Source organism: Pristiophorus japonicus, chromosome 5, assembly GCF_044704955.1.
Source record: "Pristiophorus japonicus isolate sPriJap1 chromosome 5, sPriJap1.hap1, whole genome shotgun sequence".
Classification (NCBI taxonomy): Eukaryota; Metazoa; Chordata; class Chondrichthyes; family Pristiophoridae; genus Pristiophorus; species Pristiophorus japonicus.
The window spans coordinates 176,686,331-176,713,285 of record NC_091981.1 but is presented as its reverse complement, the minus strand read 5'-3'; the positions used below and the strand labels follow the sequence as shown (position 1 = coordinate 176,713,285).

At 44.2% G+C, this 26,955-nt stretch overlaps 1 protein-coding gene across 4 annotated transcripts in view; it reads left to right on the top strand.

Moving 5' to 3' along the window:
• invs (inversin) overlaps positions 1–26,955 on the top strand; it is a 367,882-nt gene that overhangs the window by 203,028 nt on the left and 137,899 nt on the right. For all 4 annotated transcript variants that reach the window (XM_070881116.1, XM_070881115.1, XM_070881118.1 and 1 more), the window contains one exon: positions 16,676–16,885. In XM_070881116.1, the coding sequence (XP_070737217.1) occupies positions 16,676–16,885 (210 nt within the window). The remainder of the gene's footprint in view (positions 1–16,675; positions 16,886–26,955) is intronic.

Genomic DNA, 26,955 nt, shown 5'->3' with positions numbered 1-26,955 from the left:
GCCGGGCTGCAACATTGCAGCACGGACCCCGCGAATTCGCCAAGGCAAGGCTGCGCCCGGTAAGTCGGCCATTGAAAAAAAATTGCGCGCCACACCACCCCTTTAATTTTCACCTCGCGAGCTGTGTGCAGCCTGGTTTGTGACCCGCGAGGCTGGAGCGGACATCGCCCATGGAGATCTCACGTGGCGCTACCCACTTTCTGCTTCGGGTGAATATGGGTCGCTGTGCATGGCGATGATATCGTCATTGCTGGCGTAGGGGCCCGGGGCACCACTGGCAGGAGCCGGGCACTGCTGGTTTCCGCTGCCACTAACTCCCATGGAATTTCACAGAAGGCAATAGCGGCCCCGCACCCTGGGCGAGAAATCGTTTGCGTCCCCCCGAGAGGCAGAAACATTGCAAATTTCTCCCCATGAGAATCTTGCTAAGAGTATGCTGAAGTCTGCCTTCTCAGTGTGACGAGAATGGGGTTGGTGGGGGTATGGGAATGAAAACGTAACAACAAAATAAATCACAATAAATCATAACAAAATATTTATTGGATCACCATCACAACTGGGTGTTGTGTAATGAGAGAGGATTAATTAGCAATCTCGTTGTGCGAGGCCCCTTGGGGAAGAGTGACCATAATATGGTGGAATTCTGCATTAGGATGGAGAATGAAATAGTTAATTCAGAGACCATGGTCCAGAACTTAAAGAAGGGTAACTTTGAAGGTATGAGGCGTGAATTGGCTAGGATAGATTGGCAAATGATACTGAAGGGGTTGACTGTGGATGAGCAATGGCAGACATTTAGAGACCGCATGGATGAACTACAACAATTGTACATTCCTGTCTGTCGTAAAAATAAAAAAGGGAAGGTGGCTCAACCGTGGCTATCAAGGGAAATCAGGGATAGCATTAAAGCCAAGGAAGTGGCATACAAATTGGCCAGAAATAGCAGCGAACCCGGGGACTGGGAGAAATTTAGAACTCAGCAGAGGAGGACAAAGGGTTTGATTAGGGCAGGGAAAATGGAGTACGAGAAGAAGCTTGCAGGGAACATTAAGACTGATTGCAAAAGTTTCTATAGATATGTAAAGAGAAAAAGGTTAGTAAAGACAAACGTAGGTCCCCTGCAGTCAGAATCAGGGGAAGTCATAACGGGGAACAAAGAAATGGCGGACCAATTGAACAAGTACTTTGGTTCGGTATTCACTGAGGAGGACACAAACAACCTTCCGGATATAAAAGGGGTCGGAGGGTCTAGTAAGGAGGAGGAACTGAGGGAAATCCTTATTAGTCGGGAAATTGTGTTGGGGAAATTGATGGGATTGAAGGCCGATAAATCCCCAGGGCCTGATGGACTGCATCCCAGAGTACTTAAGGAGGTGGCCTTGGAAATAGTGGATGCATTGACAGTCATTTTCCAACATTCCATTGACTCTGGATCAGTTCCTATCGAGTGGAGGGTAGCCAATATAACCCCACTTTTTAAAAAAGGAGGGAGAGAGAAAACAGGGAATTACAGACCGGTCAGCCTGACATTGGTAGTGGGTAAAATGATGGAATCAATTATTAAGGATGTCATAGCAGTGCATTTGGAAAGAGGTAATATGATAGGTCCAAGTCAGCATGGATTTGTGAAAGGGAAATCATGCTTGACAAATCTTCTGGAATTTTTTGAGGATGTTTCCAGTAGAGTGGACAAGGGAGAACCAGTTGATGTGGTATATTTGGACTTTCAGAAGGCTTTCGACAAGGTCCCACACAAGAGATTAATGTGCAAAGTTAAAGCTCATGGGATTGGGGGTAGTGTACTGACATGGATTGAGAACTGGTTGTCAGACAGGAAGCAAAGAGTAGGAGTAAATGGGGACTTTTCAGAATGGCAGGCAGTGACTAGTGGGGTACCGCAAGGTTCTGTGCTGGGGCCCCAGCTGTTTACACTGTACATTAATGATTTAGACGAGGGGATTAAATGTAGTATCTCCAAATTTGCGGATGACACTAAGTTGGGTGGCAGTGTGAGCTGCAAGGAGGATTCTATGAGGCTGCAGAGCGACTTGGATAGGTTAGGTGAGTGGGCAAATGCATGGCAGATGAAGTATAATGTGGATAAATGTGAGGTTATCCACTTTGGCGGTAAAAACAGAGAGACAGACTATTATCTGAATGGTGACAGATTAGGAAAAGGGGAGGTGCAAAGAGACCTGGGTGTCATGGTACATCAGTCATTGAAGGTTGGCATGCAGGTACAGCAGGCGGTTAAGAAAGCAAATGGCATGTTGGCCTTCATAGCGAGGGGATTTGAGTACAAGGGCAGGGAGGTGTTGCTACAATTGTACAGGGCCTTGGTGAGGCCACACCTGGAGTATTGTGTACAGTTTTGGTCTCCTAACCTGAGGAAGAACATTCTTGCTATTGAGGGAGTGCAGCGAAGGTTCACCAGACTGATTCCCGGGATGACGGGACTGACCTATCAAGAAAGACTGGATCAACTGCGCTTGTATTCACTGGAGTTCAGAAGAATGAGAGGGGACCGCATAGAAACGTTTAAAATTCTGACGGGGTTAGACAGGTTAGATGCAGGAAGAATGTTCCCAATGTTGGGGAAGTCCAGAACCAGGGGACACAGTCTAAGGATAAGGGGGAAGCCATTTAGGACCGAGATGAGGAGGAATTTCTTCACCCAGAGAGTGGTGAACCTGTGGAATTCTCTACCACAGAAAGTAGTTGAGGCCAATTCACTAAATATATTCAAAAAGGAGTTAGATGAAGTCCTTACTACTAGGGGAATCAAGGGGTATGGTGAGAAAGCAGGAATGGGGTACTGAAGTTGCATGTTCAGCCATGAACTCATTGAATGGCCTACTCCTGCACCTATTTTCTATGTTTCTATGTGCTCGCTAGTCTGTAGTGGACATACCTCTGTAAAATCTTTAGATTTTTTTTGTGCACTGCATTTTCTACTTGTTTCCATAGTCTCTTTGGCTAAATACCACCTGAAGCCAACAGTCCACTGACATTACTCCAAGTCAATAGTCGGAGGAAATGAGGCATGCATGATTTTCATTTAAAAATATAATTATTGCAATTAGGTCTGATGCTGAATCTCTCAATTTTGGGCCCATAGCATTACATCCATATAAAATGGGTATATCAGTTGCTGGAAAAATGTTTGGTTTTCTATCAATTGCATTTTGCTTCATATACTGATTGATTTTGCTGGGTAGTCAGCCACTTTTGCATTTCTTTTCCTGCCTATACTATCCTTTATTATACTTGGTTGTTGCTGCAATTTCAATCACATCATTTAAAGTGATAAGGATTGTAATTCCTTTAGAAGTTCCAAACAGCACTACCTGATTTCGATGAGGCAGAGGTTCATGAAAAACCAACAAATGCAGCAACACTTGTGGCATTTTGTCCGCACTCGTCAATAACCTGGTACCTGAATTTTTGGAAGGAGAAGCAACGCTCAAGAGTCCAGGGCTAACCTTTACATTCACAATTGCTGACCCCATTGAAAAAGGCTCTAAGGTAGAGGAGTGCCTCAGGGAAGCCTGAGCATTAGTTTTCTGTTCCACAGACGCCAGCTTCACCTGCAAGAAAAGCCCAGCCATGGCACAATGAAAGTGTGTGTACAAAAGGGCAATGGTTTGTACGGAGTTTAGAATGGTACCTCCCAGTGGTTGTGGTAGTTCCAACCTTATGTTTGTGCAATGCTTTGATGGGCTGCACAAGAAATTTGTGGAAAAGTGAGTAGCATATTTATCTTACCCCTGATACCAACAAACATCTTCCCCCATTTGCAGCCAGGAGTAAGAGATCTGGATAACTACAATAGTCAGCAAGCCTCCTTCACACAGCTTGCACCTGTGCTATTACTAAAAGGTGGCTTTCAACCGCAAATAGAGCTTCCCTCCTGCAGCAGGATTGGCAACTGTTCAGCAACAAATGGCACAGTGTTGATTCTATGCTTCTGTTTTCATTGAGAATAATTAGTCTAGTTTTTCTGTCACCACCCTTTTACTTGCTCGGTTGTAGCCCTTTGAGAGCTGGTGACTTGCTGAATTTTTCACTCTGAGGCAAGCACATTGCAGGCAAATTCTCTAGGAAAACTTTTCATGTGCCAATAGCCTATTCAAATTAGAGGGAGGGACTTGCATTGAAAGATGTGGCATAGCCTGCCCCCTGAGTGGCTGGCACAGGTGATCCTGTGCAAATAAAAAGCTGGACCTCATTTTTGATAGACTTGGCAATTGAAGTTAAGGTCCAAAGGCTGGTCTAATTTCTTGTTTACTTGCACTATTATAAATCAATTAGATTACAATAAAGACACTATGCTAGCAGGAACAGAATTGTCATTTGGTTTAAAAATGGAGGGGATAGTAATTTAAGTAGGACAAAACTTTGCATTCACACTAGGGCTATTAAATGCAAATCAGACAGGGAGCAGGATAGGGGTAGAACAAGGGCTAACACCATCATTTGAGTTCTGATTATTGAAAATTAATTAAACACCATAACGATGTTAGCAAGCAATACTTCTACAGCTGCACCTCCCAAATCTGTGACCTCCAACAACTCTTTTTGGGGAGTACAAATCAACATTAGATCGAGTGCCCCCCGATCTGGGGGACACTCCAGACACTTATAACAGCCCTCTTTTTTTTTGTATTTTTGCAGGGGGTTTTTTTGTGGTTTTTTTTAGGGCATTAAAATTCAATATTTTACAAGTGCCCCCTATAAAAGTGGAGGGGGACACTAAAACCCCGGCAATTAAAACAAATTAAACTTTAAAACATAAAATCAAATTAAAATTTGGTTGCCGTGGGTGACAATGCACTCCAGTCCCGCCGGCGCCCACCTCTCATGGAAGGCCGCTGTGACCTCCAATACCTAGAAGGACAGGGCAGCAGGTGCTTGGAACATTATCATCTTCAAGTTCCACTCCAAGTTACACACCACCCTGATTTGGACATATATCGCCATTCCTTCATTGTCACTGGGTCAAAATCCTTGAACTCCTTTTGACCATTCAACCCAATGGGTCCACGCCGGTGATTATGCCCCACTCAAGCCTCCCCCCACCCTTCTTCATCTAACCCCCATCAATATATCCTGCTATTCCTTTCTCCCTCGTGTTTATCTAGCTTCCTCTTAAATGCATCCATGCAAGTTGCCTCAACCACTCCTTGTCGTAGCGAGTTTCACATTCTAACCACTCTCTGGGTAAAGAAGTTTCTCCTGAATTCCCTATTGGATTTATTAGTGATTGTCTTATATTTATGGCCCATAATTCTGATCTCCTCACAAGTGGAAACACCTTCACTACGTCTACCCTATCAAAACCTCTCATAATCTTAAAGACCTTCAGGTCTTCCTGTATTTTGTTGCCGTCCACCTCTGTATTAACTTGTATTAACAATTTGGTGGGGTCCACAAATTTTTAAATTGTACTTCCGACTCCTGAGTCTAAGTCGTTTATGTAAATGGTGACCGACACTGATCCTTGTGGAATATCACTTCCCACCTTTTGCCAGGTCTGAGTAACTTTAAGAGTGTTGACTTTTTAAGGGAGTTTCTCTCCGCCTACTCCAGATCAGCACAGGGAGAGCCCAGCTCAATCCTGCCCAAAATAACAGAAAGTTCAGCTTTAACCCTATTATAATATTTAAATGAAGCAACGGCTTATTTTCAGTAAGACCACTATAGGTTGATTTAAAAGGAATGCCAAATTGTACTTGACACTGAAGTAGTGCTGAGTCAGATTTTCCTATACCCCACAATGCCAGTTCAACAATAACAATAACTTGTATTTATATAGCATCTTTAACACTGTAAAATGCCTCATGGCTCTTCACAGGCGAAGTGTGTTGGAGGGGCGGGCCTGGGGGCTCTGTGCCTCGGTACGGGGAGTGTTCAGAGTGGGGTGGACGGGTTGACTGCGCAGATGGCGGTTGGTAATGTGGTGTGGTTGGCGTCGCGGGGGCGTGGCTCCGGGGTGGCCGGGCTGGGGGCTCGACATCTGGGGGTGTTCGGCATCTGGGAAGGGTTCTGACGGGACGGGGCGGGGGGAGTGTTCCCGGTCGGTGTTGGGTGGATCCGGAGCCGGGGGGGGGGGGGGCGGGGGATGGGGGGCACACTCTTTTGGATGGGGGGTGGGCTGTTTGGGGCTGGGATTGGGAGAGACTTCTTCACTCGGGGAGTTGTTGGCCTGTGGGGTTCCCTGCCGCGGAGAGTTGTTGATGGCAGTTCATTGGATGTGTTCGGGAGGGAGTTGGATGTTATCCTTGTGGCTGGGGTGGTCTGGGGGTGTGGGGGGGGGGGGAGATGCTGGGGTGGGTGATCAGCCATGATCTTGTTGAATGGCGGTGCAGGCTTGAAGGGCCGAATGGCCTACTCCTGCACCTATTTTCTATGTTTCTATGTTATAAAACAAAATTTGACACCGAGCCACATAAGGAGAAATTATGGCAAGTGACCAAAAAGCAGTAGCTTTTAAGGAGTGTCTTAAAGGAGGAAAGAGAGATAACAAGGCAGAGAGGTTCAGGGAGGGAATTCTAGAGCTTCGGGCCTAAGCAACTGAAGACATGGCCACCAATGGTTGAGCGATTAAAATCAGGGATGCTCACGAGATCAGAATTAGAGGAGTGCAGATATCTCGGTTTGGTGGGGTGGCGTTGTGGAGCTGGAGGTGACTGCAGAGATAGCGAGGGGCAAAGCCATGGAGGGATTTGAAAACAAGTATGAGAATTTTAAATTTGAGCCAATGTAGGTCTGTGAGTGCAGGGGTGATGGGTGAACGGAACTTGGTGTGAGTTAGGACACGAGCAGCAGAGTTTTGGATGACCTCAAGTTTACTTGGGATCAAACGTGGGAGGCCAGCCAGGAGTGCATTAGAATAGTCAAGTCTAGAGATAACACAGGCATTCTCTGCCACCAGTATTCGTGACCAGATAATCTCTACTGATAACCACCCACTAGCAAGACTGAAAAAATTGACGTACAATTTATTCCAAGCTTTCTGCTAAAGCTGTTCTTGAACCACTAACTAAAAGCTGCAATATAGGGTGAGTAAATTACAGCAGTGGTGTAGTGCCACATGTAATCTTTCACAAGAGCAGATATGCTGCATTTATCATCCTCTTTAAGAGAAAACCCAGAGTTTTCCTATTGATGCTGTTAAACAGCATGTAGTTAATTAAGATCATATTTACTGAAATTAGAAAGCTTGAATACTGTCACAGCTGTCATCAATTAAGTGTATGTGCTACCAATCTGCTATTAGTCTTGGAAGCCTTTGTCAGTTTTTTATTATGATTTTGATAATTTAATGTTTTTTTTTTATTTTGAAGTATTTCGGTCCATCTGTCTAAAATAGTAGCAGACATCGTTGTGTTTTAAATCAGTCATTCCGCAGTAATGGGAGAATTTTCCCGACAGTCCAATACCACAGTTTATACTCTGATTGTCACAACTCAAAAACAGTTTTTGCCTCAAACAGTTTTGCAGTCCATTCTGAAAGTGGCCTGATTTTGTGTAGGCTTGAAAGCAGTGCAAATCCTAAAGGTAATGGCCCTGAAATTGCAGCGCCATCGCAATCCATTTGAAAGGCCCTGCAACTTCTGGATTTCCGCATGCGCATGCGCGAAATGCGGAGCTTATGATCTCTCAAGGTACACCATGACAGATCATCCAAACCGCCTGAAAAATGAGTATTGCTGATGCAGAATTGGGCTATTTGCCCAACAACTGCCCAGGAATTGCCCATGCAACTCTTACGGTTGGTAAAAGCAGGCGTAGGGCCTGCTTGAATCAGCTTAAGGGTCTATATTAAGCTCAAATGAAACATTTAAAAATCAAAAATTATACACATACAGTTTAAATGAGTTTATGAAAATATTGGCCTGGATTAAGATGTTTAAAATTATTAAAATGTAGTTTTTATTGAGGTTGGTGTGATGAAAGAACCTATGAATAATTTTGCAATTCGGTACCTTTTTAATTATTAAAATTCTGTACATTGTATAATTATTTGGGGATTCTCTTCATAAATGATTGCAGTGGAATCCTCCATTGTTATTGGAGGATCAGGCCCACATGATCCTAGGGACGCTTCCGAACCACCTGCGTTCCTGGGATCCGTGGGTCTTTATACTGCCATCCATCTGGAGGCGTGAGACTGTGGGCTAGACTTTCCACTTCACATCGCTGGCCTAGTGCCCATATACCGCCCAAAACAGCCTGCTATTGCCCATTTTGACTGAAAGGTGGAAAGTTAGGCTGGAACATCGCCGGAAAATTCTCCCCCCAACTTTCAGCTCACATCGCCAAAGTGATCGCCCACACATCACCCAGCCCAACTTTCGGCACATCGCTGGACTGATCGCTCGCCGAGAACATTGCTGGAGAATAGTTGCTTTTCCTGGGCTTTCCTCACAGAGCTGGGCACTATGGATGCCATTTTGAATGTCGGAGGAAGGGAGGAGGCTGCTAAAAAAGCTCAAGCTTATAAATTGTGAGTTATTTAAGGGTCTTTAACAGATAGATCCACTCACATTTATACTTATATTTAATAATGATTCTAATATTAGCTTTTATTTTAGTAGATTAGGCATTTTTTTACTAAAAAGTGCATTTATAGCAAGTGATAATATTAGTGATAGTGATGGGGCCTATGGCTTCTGGGGCCTATGGCTTCTCTGCCATTAATTGTAACTGCTCACACGCTGGCATTTGAAAGGATCAATCGAAGAGATGGCAGAGTAATGTGGAGATGGAGGAGGAGAACGCACAGCCAATGAAGGTACAGGGAAAAGCAATCTTACCTCAACTTGTCTGAAAATGTGTGTCTTAGGAGGCTGCGCTTCCGGAAGGAGGTCATCGATGAGATATGCCAGCTCATCAAGGGGGATCTGCAGCCTACCAATACCATCAGGACCGCACTGCCCGTTGAGGTAAAGGTTACTGCGGCACTATCCTTCTACGCATCTGGATCCTTTCAGGCTTCAGCTGGTGACATCTGTGGTATCTCTCAGCACGCTACACACTGCTCTATTCGACAGGTGACAGAAGCCCTTTACGCTCTCAGGATGGACTTTATAAGCTTCCCTATGACCAGGGAGGCACAAACCGGGAGGGCTTTAGGTTTCTCGAGAATAGCAAACTTTCCCAAGGTGCCGGGAGCAATAGACTGCACGCACATCACCCTGAAAGCTCCTTTACAGAACCCAGAGGTGTTTCATAACAGAAAGGGATTCCACACCCTGAATGTGCAGCTCGTTGTTGACCACAACCAAATAATCATGGCAGTAAATGCTACATTTCCACACAGCATCCATAATGCGCACATCCTGCGTGAGAGTGCTATCCCAGACCTGTTTGTCAATCAGCCAGAAGGTCATGGTTGGATGCTGGGGGATAAAGGATATGGCCTTGCCAGTTGGCTCATGATCCCCCTGCATAATCCCCTGACGGAAGCCGAGAAGCATTACAACGAAAGCTACATAGCTACACACAACATCGTTGAAAAGACAATTGGAGTGCTCAAGCAGCACTTCAGATGCCTGGACCACTCTGGTGGCAGCCTACAGTACCACCCTGACCAGGTCGCTGAGTTTATTGTGGTGTGTTGCATGTTGCATAACCTAGCTATAAGGAAAGGACAACAAATGCCAGATGGGGCAGCTGGTCCACCTCCAGAAGGAGTGGAGGCGGAAGAGGCAGATGATGAGGAGCAGGAGGAGGAGGAGGGGGCTGGTGAGGACCTCTGGGAGGACAATCAGCCTGGTGATGAATCCATCGTCCCACCAACCTCCTCCACCCCCCCCGCCCCGCCCCCCAGAAGACTGGAGAAACCCCGTGGGAGTTACGCGACTGCAAAGCTGTTGCGCCAGCAGCTCATAAATGAACTCTTTGCATGAACTTACATTGGGGACAGTCACAGTTACAGCTAGACAACAGTTGCATTTGCGTTGAGTTACGTTTTAGCCCTGGCCTGGCCATTGCTGTACAACAATTGCATTAATGTTTAGCTTAACTTAAGTTGTGTTATTCTAAGACATTGCACAACAATTGTTACATTAATACATTTTTTTGTTGAATTTAACAAGAATTTTAATTTTTAACAATCCTCCCCCACCCTGCCAACTATAAACCAACAGTAACACTAAGATAAAAAGAACACAACAATAACAATAAAAGTAATAACAATAAAAATATCAACAAAAATAACCCCCCTCCCTATCTGCGGCCACATTTCCCTCCAGGTCCTTTCCCCCCCCCCCCCGTGTCTTAGGCCCACTCGCCCGTGTTGGTCCCCAGAGACCGAGACGAGTCTGGCGTGCAGTGGGCAACGGAAAGACTTCCTGCCGTGGTGGGCGTGATGGCGGCACGATGGGCTGTTGGGGGGGTGTTGGAGGGGAATACAAAGCGGGGCGATCGTCTTCCGAGTAGGAAGGAAGTTCTTCCGCCTGACTCGCTTGAGTGCTTGGGCTGGTACTCCTCCGACCGAGCACGACACTTTGGGGTGCAGCGCCGTGCGCAGCCAACAGCACATTCCGTAAGGCATTGGTGGCGGCGGTCTGTTCACGCAACTCTGCAAGTGTCTGTCTCGCTACCTCCGTATGCTCAGCAAACATCTGTGCAAAGCCCCGTGTGAACTCGTGAAAAGCCTGGAGATGCTCACGACTTATCGCGACCGTCTCCTCGCACAGGGAGATCAAGCCCTCCAACCGATCATCCGTGGGAGGCAAGTGCAGACCTCGCTGACCCGACCGCCGTGGGGTCGGCATGCGCATTATAATGCACCTTGGAGTTGCTGGCTTCACACCGCTTGGTCCCAGTGCCTCTTCTGTCTCAATAGAGACGTCAAAGGTGACCACAGGCTCATCCCCCTCTGTGGGTTCCATAAATTATTCCTCTTCCTCCTCTGGTTCTGTGGTGGTAGGTATTTCTTCCTCCTCCTCCTCCTGTTCCTCTTCCTCAGGTGGTACCTCCACTGTCATCTCCGGTTGACCTTCAAAGCTTATTACTGAGCTTATTAGAACATAAGGGTACACATTACCGAGAGACATTACATATTAATACATCTTGTGGATTTCACTGCCCCAGAAAGCTGTAGCGGCTGCATCCCCTGCTCTTATTGCTTCTTATACACAAAGGCTGCATGCATGACATGACACGACATCATTTGTATATTGCATTATAATTACAGGACGTTACATTACTTTTTAAAACTCACGAGACGCATAGCGGGGTTCCGCAAGACCACAGGTGGTGGCCGAACGGCTTTGATGGCCCACGAGCGCGGCTGCACACTCCTCGAGGTCAGTCAGTGGTTGCAGCTGAGCAGTGCCTCCTCCAGTGCGCCTCTGCTCGCTGCAGTTGTTAGATATCTTCTTCTGCAAACGAGAAAAGAGCATGGCATAAGCTAATTGACTAGGTAGTATCATGGAAACACAGCAGTTTAAAACATTTGACAACAATTGATGCACAGTTGTAACAAAGCTCAACATGTTTAGGAGCTACAGCTTAACACATACATCTCTCTATACTGCAGGAGCCAGAGAGATTTAAAAAGGGCACAGGTTCATAGCCTTGTCCCGACACTAGCAGGGAATATATATATATGTGTATGCATGCATGTATGCATTTATGTATGTAAATAATTTACAACAATTAATCAAATCAATACAATATAAAATCTGTACTTACTCTTGCTGATGCCACCAGGCTGTTCCAGTGTTTGCGGCACTGGTCAGGCTCCCTCGCCTCGTGGGATGCCGAGGAGACGACTTCCGCGATCTGGCCCCAAATTTTCCGGTAGGCCCAGGGTGGAGGTTTCCCACGGCCACCCCGGGTTAATTCGGCCCACCCTGGAGTGCACCTCCTGGACGAGGGCCTCATTCGCCTCGTTGGAGAAAGGCTTTGCCCTCTTCCGATCCCCCTCCACATTGTCCGATGATGACATTTTATTCTATTTTTTATCTGTCACTCTCTTTATGTATATAAACTGCTTTTATATATAAACTGCTTTTATATATTTATATATCCAATCTGTCACTCTCTATTCTCTATTTTTTCTCTCTCTTTAACTGCTTTCTCTCTCTCGCTCTCTCCCCCTCAGCAATGGCCTTCTGCGCATGTGTGGCTGACTCCTGACCTCCTGAATCGCGAGAAAAGCTGTCCACCAAAAAAAAATCGCTGTTGCTAGGGAAGCTTTTGCCTTCCACATCGCTGGCCGTTCGCTGGGCCCACGTAACATCGCTGACCTTTCACTTCACTGACCTATCGCTGAGTAAAAAATGGGCGATGTTCCAGCGATCAGTAAGGCTGACACATCGACCATCGCTGGAACAGCGGCCATTTTTTGGGCGATAGCCACCAAAGTGGAAAGTCTAGCCCCATAACTCTTTGCAGCATGGGCACCAGGAGCTACTTTCGGAATTGTTTTCGGGTCAGAGGCAAACACCAGAGGTATGCCTCCGACCGCAATTTCTAGACCAATGACATTCTCAAAACTAAAAATGTATTTCAGCAAAACAAAAATAGTGCTCACTTTAAAGTCACTGTAGAAGTCTATGGTTTTCTGTTGACTTCAGCTAGATGGTTTTGATGTGTATATTGTTATTTTGGCAGGCAAAACGAGGATGCTGTAATATAATAAAAAAGAAAAGAAAGACTTGCATTTCTTTAGCATCTTTCACGACCACTGGACGTCTCAAAGCGCTTTACAGCCAAAGAAGTACTTTTGGAATAAAAACAGAAAATGCTGGAAATACTCAGCAGGTCAGGCAGCACCTGTGGAGAGAGGATCAGAATTAATGTTTCTGGTCGATGAGCCCTCATCAGAACTGGAACAGTGTAAGAGGCCGAGGGCGGAGAGATCAGAGTGGGAGTGGAGCGGAGAATGAAAGTGACAGGCGACCGGAAGCTTGGGGTCACGCTTACGGACTGAAGGTGTTCTGCACTGTTTCAATAAAGCTCAACATAAGCTCGAGGAATAGCACCTCATCTTTCCTTTAGGCACTTTACAGCCTTCTGGATTCAACATCAAGTTCAACAATTTCAGACCATAACCCCTGCCCCTATTTTTTTTTCTCTTTTTTTGTTTTTTTCTCTTTCCCATGGCAGCTATTGATGATTCTGCCATTTCCATTTACATCCTATCTAGACTCTTTTGTTTCTTAACTTGTCCTATTACCATCTCCTTTTGCCTTGCACCATCATCCCTTTTGTCTCTTAATCTCTTCTGCCTTCCACCCTATCACAGACCTTCCCTTTGTTCTTTCTTCCTCTTCCCCCTTTCCTTTTGCTTAAAAACCTGTTACATCTTTTACTTTTTCCAGTTCTGACGGTGTCATCGGCCTGAAACGTTAACTCTGTTTCTCTCTCCACAGATGCTGCCTGACCTGCTGAGTATTTATAGCATTTTCTGTTTTTATTTCAGATATCCAGATCCACAGTATTTTGCATAAGTACTTTTGGAATGTAGTCACTGTTGTAATGTGGAAGCCAATTTGCGCACAGCAAGCTCCCACAAACAGCAATATGATTATGACTAGATAATATGTTTTTGTTATGTTGATTGATGTTTAAATATTGGCCAGAACACTGGGGATAATTCCCCTGTTCTTCGAAATAATGCCATGGGATCTTTTCTGTCCACCTGAAAGAGCAAATGGGGCCTCGGTTTAACGTCTCAAGCGAAAAGCAGCACCTCTGACAGTGCAGCACCCCCTCAGTACTGCACTGGAGTGTCAGCCTAGATTTATGTGCTCAAGTCCCTGGAGGAGGACTTGAATCCACAACCTTCTGACTCAGAGGTGAGTGTGCTACCCACTGAGCCACAGCTGACACACAAAAGTAGTAAAAATGACACTCCACGTAGTTCTTTTGTAGAGATTTTCATTTATGTTTGGTGAGTTTTGCATTGGTAGTACTAATGAAAAGCACTAATTACTTAGTGCTTAGTACAGCAGCCCATTGGAACAATTCAGTAGACAATTGGAACTGGCAAATATTATGACCACAAATCTAGTGTGTGAATGTATAACTTATGGAAAAAAAATTATTTTTGTAAGGAGCCCATTGGTAGAATTTAAACAGCTTGATGTTGTTAACTGAGTATGATGACTTACATATTTGGTGTACGTTTTCCTTAGAAAATGCTGAGCTGTATTCAAACCAGTGCACAATAATTGGGAAGCATAGCTGTTTTAGAGTAACCTGGCAGTATGTTACCTTGCCGTGCTACTGCACTTCATTAAGTAAAACCACAAGGGTTTGTTCTGGTCATTTTCTACATATTGGGCTGGAATTTTTGTGGGTAATAACGGCGAACTAACAGTTCACCATTATTACTTCTTTGAAACTGACCGCAACTTCAGGATTTAGCACATGCACATCGAAACACGGAAATCCTGAAGTTGCTATCAGTCATTCAATGCTCTAACACTGCCCCACTCCCGAGCTGGCAATCAGTGAAGCTGACGAAAACTTGGGCTTTTCTGCGGTAATATTGCTGTTAAATGTTAGGCCTTGTTGGATTGGGTGTAACAGGGGTTTTAACAGTGCATTGACTGCTAAACAAATGTTATGGCTCTAAAAAACTAATTTTAGTTTTGTGGCGTGTCAAATTTCTCCATTGTACAGGGTGTTGGTGAGACCACACCTAAAGTATTGTGTACAGTTTTGGTCTCCTTATTTAAGGCGGAATATACTTGCATTGTAGGCAGATCAAAGAAGGTTTACTAGGTTGATTCCTGAGATGAAGGAGTTGTCTTATGAAAAAAGGTTGAGCAAAATTGGGCCTATACTCATTGGAGTTTAGAAGAATGAGAGATGATCTTATTGAAACATATAAGATTTTGAGGGGGCTTGACAGGGTAGATGCAGAGAGGATTTTTCCCCTTGTGGACATAGTTTCAGAATAAGGGGTCGCCCATTTAAAACAGTAATGAGGAGGAGTTTCTTCTCTCACAGGGTCGTGAATCTTTGGAATTCTCTACCCCAGAGAGCTGAGGAGGCTGGGTCATTGAATATATTTTAGGTAGAGATACACCGATTTTTTAACTACAGGGGAGTCGAGGGTTATGGGGAGTGGGTAGGAAAGTGTTCAGGCCCAGATCAGATCAGCCATGATCTTACTGAACAGTGGAGCAAGCTAAAGATGCCAAATGGCCTACTCCTGCTCCTATTTCCTATAACAAAAATTACAATTTTTAAGAAACTTAAAGTTTGTTCATATTTATTTCAGGTTTACCTTATCCCCGTGTGGGAGCCCCAATCTTTGTTTTGCCCTCTAACATTTTTTTTAAGTCGGGCTGAAAGCAGGTTCTCAGTTCCTGCTTCCCTGGCTGAGAGAATTCAGCAATATGATTGGCTGCTTAGACAGTATGTTGCTGTCACAGCAGACTACGTTACAAATTCCCCATTATATTACACTGAAATCACGTATGCGTCGATAAAGGCAAATTCCGACCATTGAGTTTCCAATTGGAGTTAGGTTGTCAGTGAGAGGGACAGAGTAAAAAGGAGAGAGTCTTTCAGAGAGGGAGAGCCAACTCATGTTGTTCTTGAGATCCTCCGACTTTGTGGGTACAAATTAGCTTCAGCCGAGAACTGGGAGTAGGTCATTTATCAACCTACCCCTCAGCCATTGAATGAGGGAAACTTAAATTGGGAGAACTGTGAATAAAATATTCAAATCTGCCTACAGCGCTATTTTCACAGTGTCATCAAACTTCTTTCAAACCTCAGCCACACCACACTTACTGTATATGGATCACGGGCAATCCCCAGGCAGCAAAGTTGAAAATTACCCCCATTATCTTTGATTATAAACACAAGCAAAAACAATAGTTCTCTAAACTGTTGAGAAATTTTCAATTTTTGACATCTTTGTGACTAAGCATACATATACTGATTAGTCCGAAAAAGTTTCTCTCCTTCTGTATTTCTCTCCTCGTCCCTCCTATGTTCTTTTCCCTACATCTCTGTCTTCTCACCTTCCATTCCTACCTCTCTCACCTGCGTGTTCCTCAATGCCATCCCTTCTGAATCTCACTCTCTGCTCATTCCCTTCTATCTCTGGTACCTCTTTCCATACTGACTATCTCTTTTAACTCCTTCCCTTCTGTGTATGTGTCTCTTCTCCCCCTCTGTGTCGCTCCTCAGTTTAATTCTGTTGGACCTGGGCCACCTCCATTCTTTCTAATTGGTTGCAGATCGAAACAGTCAAGACACCTCCTTCCCTTGGCACTTCTTCCTGATAAAATATGAAGCTGCAGCTGGCCTTTTAAAATCTTTTAAAATAAAGCAAGGTGGATCAGAGTTCACCCAGAAGTTGAGGAGCAAGCTCTTCAAACAGTGGAACAGGGGCTTAAATCTCAATTAAATGTCATTACTTCACATCAGTTTGAGTATAGCATTTAGAGACATTTCCTTAACTCGTTCTGACAATGTATTGTTAGCAATCTGGTTTGAGGTAAACTGCTTCAGCCAAGACTGTAAGATGGAATTTGTAAGCAATGGTTGAGCTATTGAATGTGGCTGCATATAATGTTTTAAAGTTTAATAAGTTATTCATTCTTCATTCAATCTTAGATTACAAAGAATCAAATGGCAAGTTCAAAATAAGAACCTTACTGTGCTGTTGAAGGTTTCCTTTCTGGTGTTTCAGGTTCACTCCCCTTGATTATGCCTTGCTTGGAGAACATCAGGAGGTGATCCAGTACATGCTGGAACATGGAGCACTATCTATTGCTGCAATTCAAGACATTGCTGCTTCCAAAGTCCAGGCTGTTTACAAAGGTTATATGGTTCGCAAGGCTTTCCAGGAGAGAAAAAATCTTCTCATGAAGCACGAACAACTACGGAAGGATGCTGCCAAGTGAGTATTATGTCTGAAGAGTAACAAAATAAAATTCATGCAGTCAAATACTTGTCAGTTTTTTAAAAAAAAATTCGGCACAAGGAAGCTAAAGTGTAGTCAGTACTCGTTAATTATTGCCCGTTATGTTGCTTTAAGCGGTGAAGGAACAGCTTTTGCCATTCACCTCGCGTACAGTTGCCCAGAGACTTTTCACCGGCTTGTCAGCGGAGATTTCTACTAATCCAGTGTCTGATCCAGTGTACAGGGGATCTGTGGCGTCTGTGAGCAGGTCAAGCAGTATGGAGGCTCTTCAGTCAGATTGAAGAATCCTCACTGAACCACACAGACCGCAAACCAGGAAATAAAAAAAGAGGAAATATAAATTACATTTAAATTATTGTACAAGAAGCAACATAAAGATTGCTTCACATGGGATTAAGGGAGAGACATGAAAGAGAAAAACTAAAAATATATACATATTTTTTAAAAATTGCAGCATTCATTTTCTTCTGAGGGAATGAGACTCCACCTGTATAAAATTAATATTTCAGGCCCAGAGAGAGTGTTCAGTAGTAATTATCACTTATTACGCTGTTAAAATCTCACTTACTCCTGCTTGCACTAGCCCTAACCTTTTCATCTGTCTTTAGTGCGAGACTAGTGGATAATGACTCTAAGTTCACGCTATTACAGTGATTTCTGTGCAGATTCCATCGGCGAAGACTGCAATAGCTCAGCCTGTGGAGGAACAGGGTGTCACTGACAGCAACTTCCGAATTTCCACATTTTACTGCGCCAGTGCAGACGTCGGAAGTTGCTGTCGGGTTTACAGTGTAATAATGACGAGCGCTGACAGCAAAATCTGGGCTATTGTCAATAGTATAATTACAGTGCGAAATATTTGCCACAGTATGTGCAATGCTGCCCATTTCAAATGCTGAATGTTTTCAGTGCTTTTGCCTCAGTGCTATCATATTCCAGAAGGCTTGTTTTATTTACGTTCATTTGTGATGCAGTTTGTTGTTGTGTTTAAAACTTGAGGTGGTTTTCCTTGTATTCAGATGCTGCAGTGCCCAAAGCTAGTATCTTAGTTTAAGTTCTAGCTTTTAAGAGTCACAAGTAAAAGACAGACAGAAAACATGAATCACGTTTTCTAGTAACAGTTTTAAATAGCTTTCTTTGCATGAAATGAATGTTCATTTTAATACTTTGATTAAAATTTGGAATAGCTGTTTTAGATGGAGCTGATTTCTTGCTATTTGTTGGCTGATTGCCAACAAATCTATGATTTATTTAATTATGTGCATATTTAGGTAAGGTGAATGCTTTTTCCGTTCACATTCTTTGGACTCAGAGACATGCTAAATCCCCAACCAAGACGACCTTCTGGGTTCCTCCTCTAATGTTCTGCCTTTGCTGTCAAACAGTGACGTCTGCACGAGAGGTTTTAGATGATTATCTGACTGATTTATTTTTTCTTCCTCCATATAGGGCACCCATAACCCCAAGATTGTACAAATCAGCTTGATACACTGGATAATGCAACATAATGTGTGATTTATTTGCCATTTACTTGTTGAGATCAGGGAAATCTGTGACCCTTGTAAACAAATTCTGAAAACCAGCTTTTCATATCTGTTGACAGAAAATGGCTGGTTGTGTTTTAAGTTGTGTTAATTAATTAATTACTTATTTCATACTAAACTTCACACCACATTTACATTCACAATACTGAGATTAATAACTTATTGTGCGGAGAATGAAGGTCACAAACATGTAATTTATCACTCCAAAGTACTGTGTTTCGGACCTCCTGCTATCTAGTTTATCAACAAAAATCTGTTAGATCTCAATTTTCATGCCTTCTGCCATATTTATGAAACAATATGGTAAAAATGCAATTTGATCATTAGTCTAACAACTAATTTCCACCATTTGTTAGCATAGCTTAAACATAAGCGGCCATTTTCCATCTGCAGATTCTCCAGGTTTTGTTCACAAACATCAACAAATTTCCTTTATCTCGAGTAAATAATGAATAAATCACATTGTACCTTTACACATCCAGTCAGTACAACATCCAGAATGTCTTGGTGGTTTATGTGTAAACCTAAGATCCTAGAAATGAAAGAAAATAGATACTAGCAAGTAACTGCTGCAGAATCAAACAGGTGGAGGCTGAATGCAGAATTGGGCGTGAAGTTGGGTACTGCAGAACATTCATTCAATAGCTAATTTGGTCTCTTTATGGGCTGCTGATTTCAGCCATCCTCCTGCATGTCAAACTTCTGCATTTGGAGATTTATGATGGGAAATCAGTCTTGCAATGATTAATATAAACGAAAGTAACATTTTTAAAAAGAGTTCATACAAATGGTTTTGTTAGGGACTTGGTAGTGCGGCAGATTAACACACACTGGCCTTTCACCTCCACTGATCGAGGTGTGAATCAGACGCAAATTCATACAATAAAAACCTCTCCCCTTTGCCAGTTATAAAAATCCTGTGTCAAATGATTGGGCAGTCTCAACCAAATTTCTCATATTTGCAGATACACTATAAAAAATTGTCAATAATTCAACACAACTTGTAACTGGATTGTCAATCTCACTCAGAGACCACAAGGAGGCAACATGGGGCAAAGGGCAGCTCATCTGAAGTTGGGTTGGGGGCAGAATACAGAGTCAGCACTGTATTCTGGACCTGGCCCGTGGACCTTGACATGGGATTGAATGTTACTAAGTTCCCAAAATGAAAAAGATATTAAGTTCTCCAGTACTGATGTTACTCTCATGATGAGCCCAAAGTTTACCAAAAATTACTTAATCAGTTTTCCCATTTCTTGTTCTGTAATTTCATTGGTTTTCAATATATGACTTTCCTTTTTGGTTCATTTTTATTATCTTGATCATGCATTATTTTGGAAATACCTTCTAAGAATCAACATAATTTTGTTCTTTCGCCATTAGATTTTATTTTTTCAATTTTTCTGGTACACATCACAGCTGCAAAGTCTGCTGGGTGTTTAGCTTCTGTCTTTCTTCCTGTAAGAATCTGACTTGGTCTGTAGGAGGCGGTTAATTAAATAGGCATCTTGTCTTATTTTATCACTCACTCACTCTCCGAATAGCTTCAGCTCCGATCAAGTGGGTTTTCTATGTTGCAAATATGCATCCTAACTGTGTGACACAGCACAGTTGGAGCCATTTTCTTTAGTTGTTTCATTCTTCATTCCTCCCAAACACCAGTTTAGGATAATTTGTAATTTTCTTTGAGTGAGGAATATTTGGCTGTGGTCAAAGTTTCTATTTGCATCTTCCTAATATTATCTACAATACAGAGTCTTTCTGAGCAACTGAATTTAATGTGAAATGGACTGAGGGCATCTCTTGCTTTGGTCAAATGTTCTGAGGAAGTAGATTTTCAAAGAGCTTGCAATCAAAAGATGATATCAGATTGTAATTCTGTGCTCTGGTTTGGCTTATACAACACAGCATTCTATGTGGGCATTAGTTATGGGTAATTATCTTTCATAAATATCTATAGCTCATGCTCACATGAAGTAAAGATAATGTGGCCTTGCTATTTATGCAGTATCTTTGTGTGAGGTATCCATTTAGCTCCAAACTTCATGTTTTTTTCCTATCATGATTGAAGTCTCATTTTTAAGCAGTGGAGATTGATTTTATTGATAGGCGAAAAGAGTAAAGTGCTTGAATCTATTCCCCATAACACTGTGAAGAAAGAATTACAATCTGTATCATGTCAATGGTTATATTTAACAGTGGATATTCTGATCAGAACCACAGGGAATGCTGGTAGGCATCACCTGCCAGACACCCAGGGTTAAGATCAATTAACTGGATTCAAGACACCGGCTGTAATCAGTTCTCTCTATGGAACAAATGCGAACAGATAGCTATGACAGATAAAGTTTGGAGTCTACCTTGAAAGATAGCACTGAACAGACATCAGCTGTCATTGACATGGATCTTGGGAAATGATGATGACACATTACATAAGTAGCTTGTCATTTGCTGTGGTTTGTGCTAATGTGGTGACAGTCGCAGTACTGTGCACCAACATTAATCAATCATTTGCCAGCAGAGCTGAATTCTACATAAGATGACATTTACTGTCTGTCAATATTCCATTGGTAAATTGCAAGTAAAAGCAGAGAGTACAAAAGGCAATAGCAAAGTTAATAAATAATAGTATTGTGTTATTTTTTAAATGCATTGTCACACAAATGCTTCTGATACTTCTGTTCAGAGTGCTGCATTGTGTATGGTGTAACACAGACCAGGCTGGCGGGTTTGTGGCTATAATACAGCATCAGTGATGCAGGATTGTTTTGTGTGTCAATTTAGTTCTTTTGGTTTTCTTTGCATATGATCGATTGTAATGTGAACCCACAGAATTAAATATTTGCACTATGTTTTATTGTGTTAATACATATACTGATAAGTCTGAAGTATAGGTATAACCAGTGGTGTACAAATTGCAGTACTTCATTCATTTAATTTAATAGACTTATTGGCCAGAATTTTAATTTGGAGGCGGGTAAGGAGCAGTCAGGAAACCTAAAAATAATCTTGTGAATAAAAACTGAAACTAATTATATAAATAAAATAAGGTTAGGTAGAGATCGCAGTGTAGGTGGTGTGTCATAACTGCAGCATGTGGGGGTTGGTGGAGACCAACGAGATCCCAAGCAACCACATCTGTGGTAAGTGCCAGCAGCGCGAGGAACTTCGGCACAGAGTTGTTGAACTGGGGTCCAAACTGCAGACATTGCGATGCATCAGGGAGAGGGAGAGTTATCTGGACACTTTGTTCCAGGAGGCAGTCAAACCCCTTAGGTTTAGTAGTACTTTAGAGTTAGTCAGTGGTCAGGGACAGGAGGGTGTGACTGTAAGTCAGGAAGGTATGGAGACCCAGGATATAGTTATGGAGGAGCACAGCCCTTGATCTTGTCCAACAGGTATGAGGTACTTGCTACCTGTATGGATGAGAACAAGGACTGCAGGGAGGATGGGCAAACTGACTACTGTGATAGAGGCCATTCAAGTGGGGTGAGTAAAAAGGAATGTAGTGGTAGGCGACAGTATAGTCAGCGGGATTGATACTGTTCTCTGCAGCCGCAACAGAGAGTACTGGAGGCTGTGTTGCCTGCCCGGTGCCAGAGTTAAGAATATCTCCTCGCGGCTGAAAAAGAACTTGGAACGGGAGAGGGAGGATCCAGTTGTTGAGGTCCATGTAGGAACCAATGACATAGGTGGAACTAAGAACGAGGTGCTGCTGAGGGAGTTTGAGGAGCTAGGGTTTAAATTAAAAAGCAGAACCTCAAAGGTAATCATCTCTGGATTAGTACTGGAGCTACGTGCAAATTGGCATAGCGAAGAACAGATTAGGGGGCCGAAATGACCCCTTCTGATAAGGCCTCTGGCCACCTGAAATGGGTGGCACGGAATGGCTGCCAAGTCTCCGCGGAGGGCCACCATTGGAAAGTGCCCTTCCTAAGTTTTGGATCGATGTCCAGGACCTCTCCTCCTGTTTTCCCGCCTCAGCGTGCACGCGCCGACCCCTTACCAATTGGCGGGGACCTCCTCGCGGAATTGGCCCTTTTGAAAATTGCCCCACAGGAGCAGCCCAGTTGCAGGTCAGGTAGTCTTTGTGTGCCATGGCGGCGCGGCTGCCCTTAAAGGAGAGGGCGCACTGCCGTGGCCGCCATGTTAATTTTTTTTGTCGGCTGACTACTAGGTTGGGCCGACAGTTATGGTTGCGGGTTCGGCTGGGCCGCCAACAGGCAGCCTGGCACCCCCTCTTGGGCAATTTCGGCCCCTAGAGGCTTAAATGCGTGGCTCAAAGAGTGACGTGGGAGGAAGGGTTTCAATTCATGGGGCACTGGCAACAGTACTGGGGAAAGTGGGAGCTGTTCTGTTGGGATGGGCTCAACTTAAACCGGGCTGGGCCCAGTGTCCTGACGAATTGAATAACTAGAGCTGTAGATAGGGCTTTAAACTGAAGAGGTGGGGGGGAGGGAGGAGGTGAGGGGAAATTTAGTAATCTATAGAGAAAAGTCAAGGAAATAAAGCAGTGCAGTGAATTGGGTAAAAATAAGCTGTGGGACGAAGGGACAGACATTTTAAAGGTAATAGTGCATCAGCAGATAAGGTGAAAACAGGGAATAATGCTAAAAAGTTAAAATTAAATGCCCTTTATCTGAATCAGCATTATCATAGGCGGTCCCTCGAACGATGATGACTTGCTTCCACGAGTTCACAGGTGTTTCGATGAAGAACCCGATGGTCCAGTCCTGAACTCCAATTGAGGTGGTGGAAGATGCCTGTGCGTGAATTTTTTTTTTAACCTATGGTGACCGTTGCACACCAGCCACCACACGGGCTTGGCAGAGCGAGGTCTTGGCCCAGTGGCAAGGATTAACCAAGACGATTGGAGACCTGCTCTGCTGCACAGAGCTAGCGCGCAAACATATCACAGTGTGGGCTGACCCGTGCTGCCCCTGGGCCCTCGGCTCTTCTGGGCTCCATACCCTCATCTGCTGCACCTCCGCCACGATCTCTCGCTGCTCCTCCGCCCCGACCTTCCCACTCCTCTGTACCTGGGTCCTGCTGATGTTCCTGCCCACGCTCCAAAACAGCGACCAGGGTTTTGATGACGTCACCCATCTCAAAATCGACGCACAGTTGGAGCAGCTCAAGCTGGAGGTTGAAATGGTATGCCGCTCCAGCTCTTTTACTTCCCGACCTGCGGAGCTGTTCTCTCACAGGTCAGGGGGCCACGATGTTCCAGGGCCCGGCGCTCCAGCTCTTTTATAGCCCGACCTGCGGAGCTCTTCTCTCGCAGGTCGTGGGGCCACGATGCATGAAGCACCCATAACAAGATGGATGAATTAGTGTCACAAGTAGAGATAAATGGCCGTCATATAATAGCCATTACAGTGACATGGGGCTAGATTTTACTAACCTTGACGGGTCCGTGGCAGGCGACGTTGGTGACGGGTTCTGACCCCGCTGCTGTTCCATCCCGGCCTCTGAAATGAATTTACTGTGATTGGACTTGTTAAGCCCGCCCAGCATGTTTCCCAAGCAATTAGAGGAAGCAGGTCTGGTGACGTCATTTGATGACGTGCCAATCAGCCAGTTTCCTTAAAGGAACCATGGCCAACTTTAATTTGACATCTGTGCGGTCAGTGTGCTACAGCATTGAAGTGCTGCAAACATTGACAAGTACTGCACAGAGGTGCAGGACTGCCCCTAGGCTCTCCCATGACTCCCACCATATGCTTATGGAGAGAGTCACAGCACACAGGGAGGACCTCTTTCCTTCCCATGAATGGAAGAGACCACCCTAGGAGACCAATACAGCCTGATTGTACATTGCAGAGGGATAAGCAGAGATGCAGTCAGGAGGACCTGGGTGCAGTGCCGTAAATCGTTCAATGATCTCATTAGATCACAAAACGTTAGTTCAAAGCCACACTCAACCTCATCCTGCTGTGGCTCTCATCACATCCCCATCACTCGGCCTTCCTTACCCTACTCCTACACATCCTTACTCACACCAATTTACCTTGCACCTCAACCCATCCCTCTCTATCTACATTATCATATCCCCATCTCACTAGCCATCCCTCACACTCACGCTCATCCTAGTGCAATCATACCAATTAACAACACACAAGGGTAGGCACTTTGTTCATGCAAAGTTTCTGTTAATGTGGTGTCAAACATTGAAACCTTTATTTTCAACACTTCGCGTTCTTGGACAAATTTGTGTGCACCTTTGGAAGTGACATAGTGAGTTGTAGTGAATGGTGAGACATAACGGTACCCCCACAGTGGTGATGAGTGTGAATGGAATGGCTTGGACATTGTAGGGATGCTTTATGGTGTTGGTGTGGGGTGGTGCCAACCTGCCACATAATGTGGCAGCCAGGGTGTAGAGTGTCAAGTGAAGTAAATGTGGCCATGATGAGGTCATCCCTGGTGTTCTGTGCAGCATCAGTTGATTGCGAAGAAGGTTGGTGTTGTTGTTGGTGCTGCTGGTGTTGCAGGTGATGCTAGTGTTGGGGATGATCGTGGTGGGATTCTGAGGATCAAGGTGAGAGAATTTCAAGGGCACCCATGCTGATGGAATAGATGACAGGTGAAGTAGAGATGACAGAAGCGCTCTCTCAATGGTGGGAGAGGTAATGAGGTTAGACTGGATGGAGACCTGTGTAAAGACGTGCAGGATCCTGAATCTATAGTGGAAATGCAGTTCAGAGATAATGGTGGTTAAGGGAACATTTTTCAATCAGCTGGGTGCTTTAACTTGACATTTGAACCTGTCAACTCATCAGTTGATTCAATAGCCACTGACCTCCCACCTCAGCTTCACTGACGAGGTCTAAGCACAGCGGAAAACTGGTGGGCAACCTGTCAAATCCAAAAGGCTGGGGAAACAAACAATGATAAGTGGCTGTAAACATGCCACTAATGATTTTAATTGCCTCCTCCGCCTCTGCATGTCGGGTCTGCTCAGCGCTGACAGACCTGACATTTTGTAAAGGAGCGTGACGGCGGGTTCACAGTTGGGTCCAGACCGGCTGGGGAAAATAAACACTTTCCCACTCGACCCGCCACCGATCGCGCCCGCTCCCCTCCCCCCCACCCCCCCATAAAACCCAGCCCATGGTTGCAAAATGACCACGGTTGGGAATTAAATATTCCAGGATAATTGATGTTTCAAAAAGACAGGCTGGCTAGAACAGCAGGTAGGGTCGCCCTGATAGTTAAGGATGACTTAAGGACAGTAGCGATAAAGGATTTTGGTTCGGAAGATCAAGAAGTAGAATCAGCATGGGTGGAGATAAAAAATAACAAGTGGGAATAAACAGTGCTAGTAGTGGTATATAGGCCCCCTAACAGCTATACCATAGGACAGAGTATTAATCGAGAAATAATAGGAGCTTGTTACAAAGGTAATGCAATAATCATGGGGGACTTTAATCTTCATATAGATTGGGCAAATCAAATTGGCAAGGGTAGTCTGGAGGACGAGTTCATCGAATGCATTCAAGACAGTTTCTTCGAACAATGTGTCATGGAACCAACCAGGTAACAGGCTATTTTAGATCTAGTTTTGTGTAATGAGACAGGGTTAATTAGTAACCTCACAGTAAAGGATCCTCCAGGGAAGAGTGATCATAATATGAAAGAATTTCACAGTAAGTTTGAAAGTGATATTCTTAAGTTTGAAACTAGAGTCTTAAACTTAAATAAAGCCGAATACGTAGCGAGTTGGCTAAGGTAGATTGGGAAACTAGATTAAAAGGTCTGACGGTAGATAAGCAGTGGAAAACATTTAAAGAAATATTCCAAAAGTCTCAACGAATATACATTTCATCGAGAAATAAAAAAATCCACAGGAAAAGTGATCCAACCGTGGCTAACTAAAGAAGTTAAGGATAATATTAGATTAAAAGAAGAGGCTTATAATATTGCGAAGAATAGATCTCATTGAAACAAATAACATTCTGAGGGGGATTGACAGGATAGATACTGAGAGATTGTTTCCCATGGCTGGAGGCATAGTTTCAGGATAAGGGGTCAGCCTTTTAAAACTGAAACGAGGAGGAACTTTTTCACTCAGAGGTTATGAATCTTTGGAATTCTCTGCCCCAAAGGGCTATGGATGCTCAGTTGTTGAGTATATTCAACGTTGAGATAGATAGAATTTTGGACTCTTGGGGTATCAAGGGATATGGCGATCGGGCGGGAAAGTGGTGTTGAGGTCATAGATCAGCCATGATCTTATTGAATGACAGAGCAGGCTCAAGAGGCCGTATGGCCTACTTCTGCTCCTAATTCTTATGTTCTCATGAGAATGAGTTTCCCTCGGGCCCTGCTGAATTTAATGGCAGGGCCTGATTAGTATTTTGATTCTCTGTTTCCCACCTGCAACCAGCGAGATGGAGAGGCTGGCTGGCTATTTGGCGGGTAGGCCGTCAGAACTAGGCTGCAGAGAGGAGGGAGGCTGGGATCGGGTGGGTGGGGGGAGGGGGGGGTGGGTCGGTGGTG